Below are 7,322 nucleotides of genomic sequence, written 5' to 3' on the forward strand. Positions count from 1 at the left end.
CCTGAGCGTAATCGGGGGTTTTAGTGTACCAAATTCCTTTATTCTAGGCATTTTGCCTCTTTTCCTTATTTAGTAATCGGGTTTTTTGGATTACTTAATAAGAAAAGGAGCCAAAATTCCTAGAATTTAGGAATTTGATACTTTTATTTTTTTTTTCAGTGTACTGCATTATTACCCATCCCATCCAATATGTTTTCCAAACGCGCATCACACACTTCTTCCCAATGAAAATTCCTACACCCAAACCAAGACGCTCCTAACAAAAAAATGATTAACAAAAACTCACCACTCACTCGACACAGCTTCTTCACCACTCTTCTTCTCTCACCAAACAACCAAACTGCTCTCTGCGCGCACACACACGGCCAATCACAGCCCGACCTCTTATCCAATCAAGAGGCTGTTTATTCTTCTTTGTTGCCTTTCTCGCTTCACCCCGCGTTGCTCATTCCACCGCACCAACCAAACTGTGTGTTCAAGTAGCGCGTTGGTGGTGAGTATAGCTTGCGGCCACTTGTTGTCGACACGTGCTTGTTGGGAGAAGAGGGGGTGGTGAAAAACTCGTCGTCGTCGTTGCGAGGTTTTCCACGGCTTGCTGCGAAGAAAATTCATCATTTCCACTCGGGAGCTCGTTAAGTGCGGTCGTGTCTTCGTAGACTACTTGGATGCAGTGCGTTGAGTAGCTTGGGTTAGTTTGAAGTGTGAGTTTAGTGGGTTTTTGTTCGCGAGATGAGTTTGACGACTACTTCGACGGCCAAGTCGATCGCTACGACGCCGTTCTCGATCAATGACATTCTGACCTCGTCGTCGCGGAATCGGTGTACCGACGCTGACCGTCGCAGTTCGGTAGAGTCGTCCGGAAACGACGAAGAAGAACTTAGTGGGGGTGAGTTGGCCCGGATGAAGTACTACAAGGGAAGTCCGACAGGTCGGGATCACGCGGAGTTCTACGGGAAGCTCAGCATGGCCGCGTACTACCATCATCATCATCACCATCATGGGAACAATAATAATAATGGACCAGCCGGGTTCAACCTGGCCAGTCTGCATCCGTCGCTGCGGCGGAGTTCGCTGGACTGCTTTATGGTCCCGGCGGATCGGTGCCACGGGGCGGATCAGGAAGAGTTTGATCGAAGAAGTGGCAGTGGAAGTGAGTGCTACGGAGTTAGAAGGAAGGTTTCGGTGGCGGCGGCAGCAGGTGGTACAAGTTCCGGTGGACGCAACAGTGACAGTCCGTTGGATATGCGACGCTCGGCGGACAACGACTCAGGTAACTAAGGGAGAACTGGAGTAAACAATTAGCGTAATGGATGCTTTTAAGGGACTTTGAATAGAAAGGTTGCGAGACACGTGACTTGGAGGTGTTTCAAAGGAAGTTTAGTGGTTTTATACAATAACAATAGAAGTTTGCCAAGTAATGCTTGCCATTAGCTTAGTGACTTCAGCAAACAATAGCAAAACCATCACCAAGCATTCATCAAACTTTCTCTTCTCCAAAACCCAAACAGATTGTGACTCCCCGTCCCCGTACGGAACTCCGTACCCCCACAATGGCTCCCTACCATCAACGGAGGACCTCCCGGCCGGAACAACCCGCAAGAAGCGATCCCGAGCGGCGTTCAGCCACGCCCAGGTATTCGAGCTGGAGCGTAGATTCGCCCAGCAAAGATACCTTTCCGGGCCGGAACGAGCCGAGCTGGCCAAAAGTCTACGGCTGACCGAAACTCAGGTTAAAATTTGGTTCCAAAATCGGCGCTATAAAACCAAGAGGAAGCAGATTCAACAGCATGAGGCGGCACTGTTGAGTGCGACGAAAAGGGTTCCGGTGCAGGTGCTAGTGCGGGAGGACGGAAGCTATGGGCCGGCGACGGTGCTGACCGGACAGCCCCATTATGCGTCCGGCTTGGATCCGGCGCTGCTGAACGTGTATCGGCATCAGGTAAGATCCTTAGTCAATTATGAATGTTGTGCATTTGGTGCCATGCTAGATGCAAATATGGATTTCCGACTGATGGGTGGAACGTAAGGAGATTGTTTCGGCTTGCAGTCGCAGTAAAACGCGTCGATTTATATTTTGTCGTCGCCAACGTTTCGGTCCTTGGTTGGGACCTTCTTCAGGGCCTATATTATTATTAATTATTTATAAAACAATACATTTGGCAAACCGAAAGTCCTACTCACTTGACAATAATCAACGTTGTCCAGTATCGTTGATTAAACGGAGGAATTTTTATAGGTTGGGGGGGCACAACGGTTGTTTGCACTGTAGAAAGAAGGGGGGAAGGGGGGGGGGATAGTTGAGAATTTGCGTTTTACTGCGACTGCAAGCCGAAACAATCTCCTTTAGTCAATTATTTTATAGAATTTAGCAAAAAATATTTTCTAATCGACATTTTGAATTTGTACTGAAGATGTGCACAGTAAAAAAAAATCATGGTAACATAACATCTGGGAAAGGGTACACCTTTCATGTCAGAAAAATGTGTGGTTTTATATCTGAAAATGTGTACTTTTATCACTTTGTCAATCTAAACTGAGGTTAAATTACATAATAAAAGAAGTAATTTTTAACCTTCCAAATTTCCAATTTTTTTTAACTGTATATTGCATTGGGAAGGAGGATTCTAAAAATGTTTAAATCTTTTAATAAAGACAACTAGAGAGATTTGGGCTGGGAATTTTAGAAACGATGCACTATTTTTGTTCTTCTGTGTATGTTCTATCCGAAAGCAATCAAACACATTTAAATATTGTGCATGTTCGGTTTTTTTATGTTATGGTCTAGTAATTTTATTGCAGAAAATTAAATCCAAACCATTTAAATTGATTTTGTAACATTTATAATAAGCAATCGATTACTAAATTCTTATAATGGAAAATATTAAAAATGATATTTTTATCTGACTAAAAATATATGCTAGTTGCGGAACAAAACCTTTTTGCTGTACATTAAAAATTGCAAGGAATGTATTTAAAATGGTTTTCAGCAACTTTCACTTAGATCGCAATTCGAAAAAAATTGCAACTTACTTTTTTAACCATTTTTAAGGAAGGGGGTGAAAGAGACAAAAACTTTGATAAAAATCACTAAAAGTTTAATGTCCACTAAAATATTGTGTTTGATATGTTTATAGGTCCTTTTAAAAAATATTTTAGATCACCTAACGATCATTTCATGTATGAGGTGTAAAAATAGCCTTTTAAAAACAGGGATATTATTTTTTAAATAAGATAAGATTTTACCTTTGAAAGATTTGAAAATGACTTTTCAGCGTCGTCGATAAAGTGTCACTCTGCTTTTTATAAAATTTAAAGATTAAGGAGACCCCCATCCCCTCCTCTCCTAATTACCCAACAAAAATAAAGGAGCAAAAAAAATTAACTGATTTGAAATTGTCTTTAAAGAAACTGGTAAAATCGATTGTAATCTATTCAAAATACATTGTCTAATGCTTGTAAATGTATTTTTTGCAATTCCGTTGTAAAACTACTTACTTTTCCTGTCATTCTTGAACGACGAAAAAGCCTAATTTTCTGTACCAAAAATAACAGAATCGAATAGCAACACTATTCAAAATAAATGCTGAAAAGTTCAACTTTTCAGCACTTGTTTCGAAAAGTAACACTTTTCAAAAAAAATTGATTTATTGACAAAATACATGAAAATTTGACATAAAATTTCACTCAGTGTGTGTTTTTTTGGAATTGCAAGAAATGTTGTATGGAACTCGTTGCAAAACTTGATTTTTTCAGCACTCTTCGTATTTATCCAACTCGGTGAACCTCGTTGGATAAATGTACGACTCGTGCTGAAAAAATCCTCTTTTTGAAACTTGTTGCATAAACTACTATTAAAACAACTTAAACATTTTTAATTTGAGACCAGATTACTTCAATACGTCAAAGTTAAAAAAAATCATATTTGCATAAATTTATTAAAACTTTGAAATACGTTTCGCCCAAACACTTTGAGAATCAGGCTTGAAATTGATTTTTTTTTTCCTTCCCCCTTGACCTCCTTCAGAGTCGCGGGACAAAAATTCAAAATAAAATTTATATAATCCTAAATAGGGTAAATTATGATGAAAAATATGAATTTCATACCGATACCCCCCCAAATTTATCTTTTTTTTTTAAATTTTGGAGATTTGAAAAAACAAAACCAGGGTTAATCTGAATTCTCGATAAAATTTTACTCTTCTTTTTAAAAATCTTTGAGGCTGTTGCAAATATTTTTCAAAGTTTTTAATAATTTCCAATTTAAAAAAAACATTATTTTGCCCTCAACTATCGTTGCTAATTGATGAAAATCGCAGATTGAAAAGAAGAATCAGTATCCCTGTAGAATCTCATAAAACAATAAACCACAATTTAGGTAATTGCAATTTCTATGTTTGTTTTGTAGGTTGTAAACTATTTTAGATACATTGAATGGCATATATTACTACATTCTTAATCAAATAGACCATTTTTAAGCTTTAAAAAAAATTGAATTTTGGGACCACAGATTGGGACGCATCATAAAAAAAGGTTCATAATTTAATTGACATTTTGCAACTTTGTGGCTTGGAATAAGTGTACTGATCATGCTAGCATAAATGTCTCATACACAGAAAAAAATCAATTCTCGTAATCGTGAATTAAGTTCACGAATGTGAGAACCACGAAGGAATTTATTCATGAGTATGGTGCATTTGCACCATAAACGTGAATATATTCCTTCGTGGTTCTCGCATTCGTGAATTTAATTCACGATTTTGAGAATTGGTTTTTTTCACTGTATGCAAGAAAAAATACAAACTGAGAAAACACTAGGAAAGTTTGTCCCACACATAAGGCTACGTGGTAAGTTTTCGCGAAATAAATGGATTTCCTCCAGATCTATGGAGCAAACTACTGCATATTTTTGTTTTTTTTTTTCTGACAGCACACGATTTTTTATCAAACTGCTCCCTTATTCAAAAGCAAATAAGGGCAGTGTACTGATTTAAAAAGCATTATTGCATTACATGTTGCTTATTTTATTATACTTTTAATTTTGTTAAAAGATAGGGAGCGGCCGTGGCTGACTGGTTACGGTGTTCGCTTTGTAAGCGAATAGTTCTGGGTTCGATTCCCATCTGCTCCCAACGAGAAAGTATAGGGAATATACATCTTGAAACTCTGAACATGAACGAAAAATCAAAGTCGCTCGAGTAGGGGTTCGATCCCCCGTCCTTTGGATTGGTAAGCAAAAATGCTAACCACTATGCCATCGCGACTTGGTGAGCTATGACTGGAATAAGGAATACTGTTACCACCATCAACTATATACGCGCTGGGTCCTTGTCCATTTGACAAGGGTTCGGAAGTTCTAAATAACGTTTGAATCCGATTGGTCCAAACGTTCTTCAGGGTGGGGCTTGTCGACAAAGCTGAAGTACCTCGCGCTCGGCTAGCCAGCGTAGAAATGGGTCATCGAAGCTCGGCAGAGCTAACACCTTCCAAATGCCTATGCGAGTTATTTGCATGTATAGAATGAGAGCTAAAAATACATGGAAACAACTCAATTTGTAAGAAGCAACCGCGTGGTCCCGTTTGGTTGGTTGCACACACACACACACACACTTTTAATTTTGTTAAAAGATTGAGCTTTAAACTTGAAATTTAGTTTTTTTGGCAATTTGGTAGCATCAATAGCCCCCTCCCCTAAGAAACTTGTTCTAATGAAAATGTCTTCAAATTCATTTTTTTAATTATTAACCTAAAAACTAAATTTAACCGTCCTAAAATTATCCAAAAATCCTATAGTGCATCTTTAATTAATCTTTTTAACAAACTTTTGTTTTTTTTTTTCAAAATTTGTTGAAAACTACTTCTTTATGTACGTTAAATATTTCTAAATTTAATTCGTATTTTTAATTTTGCAAAAAAAACTTAAACCTATCAACGTCTTCCGGCTATAAATGTCTGGAAATGATCCTGCATAATTTAATATTAAAAATCAAATAAGTTTTTATTTTTTAAATATTCTATTGTGTGATTGGGTTTTGTTTTTTTTGTAATATTATTTGAAAATAAAGTTTTCTCAATTTTTTCATAACACAGTTACGATACGGTTGTCTTATCGAAAGTTTTCAATATTCATTTTTAAATTTTGTTAGTTCAATATCCTTTGAGAGATTCTAATTTAACTTTTATTTCATTTTCTTTCCTTCCAGATCCAAATGGCCTACGGCATGCCCGTCCCGCCGATGCCCTTCTCGTACTTTTATCCATCCAAGCTGCCCGGCTCGATCCCGCCGTCGATGAACGCCGCAGCGGCAGCCGCCGCCGCCGCCGCCTCATCGAAGCAGCCGCTGAACTTCTCAACCCGCTCACCCGTTTCGGAAAATGCCACCCCCGACGGCCATCATCACGATCGACGGCAAACGGCGGCGGCGTCGCCTACTGCACACAAAAGTGACGACGAATTTGAGAGAGAGGGAAGGAAGGGTGCAGAGAGCGCAGATCGTGGCAGTCCCGTTGGGAGTGTTGGTGGGGATTGTGAGATGGTATCTGTGGGGGGTGATGGGGAGGAGGAGAGTGAAAATGTGGAAATTGATTGAAGAAAAAACTTAGTGTGGATTTATCTAGCAATACCAAAGAAGTGTTAATTTTAAGTGTTAGACAAATTGTAAAAAGTACTGTAGATAATTTAAGATGTGACCGATAACGATGAAAAATAAATTTACCAATCATAAATATAAATTGTTTTTGTGTTTGAAGAATTGATGAACAGGGCCGGGAAGCACTTAATTTAAGCTTTTTCAGGGAAAACCACGTAAAATTGACTGATTATTTTTTTTTCTTATTTCAATTATTTTTGCCATTTTCACATTCCGTTTGTATACAGAGACTTGAACTCCAAAATCTTTATTTAGTTTTTACATGGTTTGACGATTTTTTGACTGAACTATTGTTTTATTTCACATATTGAATAAAAAATGTAAAACTATATTAAAATGCATCATTTTTAATTCCAGCTTTTTTATTTAGTTTAAAGAAGTTTCAGATAAAACTCTTAGAAAGAAAAAAAAAACAAAATTTCATTATCATTTCGTTAATTTCTGTTTTAAAAAACGTTGTTATAAAAGGAGCCTTACTTTAAAGTAGTTTAATCCAAAACAGATGCGATTCTATTAGTCTCCAAATGTGTTGATTGAGGTTAACATTGGGATAAATAACAACACGTTTCTCTTGTATCACCATTGTGGGGTCCTAACAAAGTAAGAGTGTGTCTGAGTGTTCAACCAAATGATACGGGACCACGCGGCCACTTCTTACAAATTTAGTTGTTTCCA

At 37.9% G+C, this 7,322-nt stretch overlaps 1 protein-coding gene across 1 annotated transcript; it reads left to right on the plus strand.

The window, feature by feature from the left end:
* Nucleotides 1-442: 442 nt before the first annotated feature.
* LOC120417199 (homeobox protein bagpipe) lies at nt 443-6,712 on the plus strand. Its single transcript, XM_039579165.2, has 3 exons — nt 443-1,270; nt 1,509-1,939; nt 6,201-6,712. Exons 1-3 carry the CDS (start codon nt 730-732, stop codon nt 6,585-6,587), a joined length of 1,359 nt encoding a protein of 452 aa, XP_039435099.1. The 5' UTR covers nt 443-729; the 3' UTR covers nt 6,588-6,712.
* Nucleotides 6,713-7,322: the final 610 nt, after the last annotated feature.

The sequence above is a fragment of the Culex pipiens genome, chromosome 1 (assembly GCF_016801865.2).
Source record: "Culex pipiens pallens isolate TS chromosome 1, TS_CPP_V2, whole genome shotgun sequence".
NCBI lineage: Eukaryota > Metazoa > Arthropoda > Insecta > Diptera > Culicidae > Culex > Culex pipiens.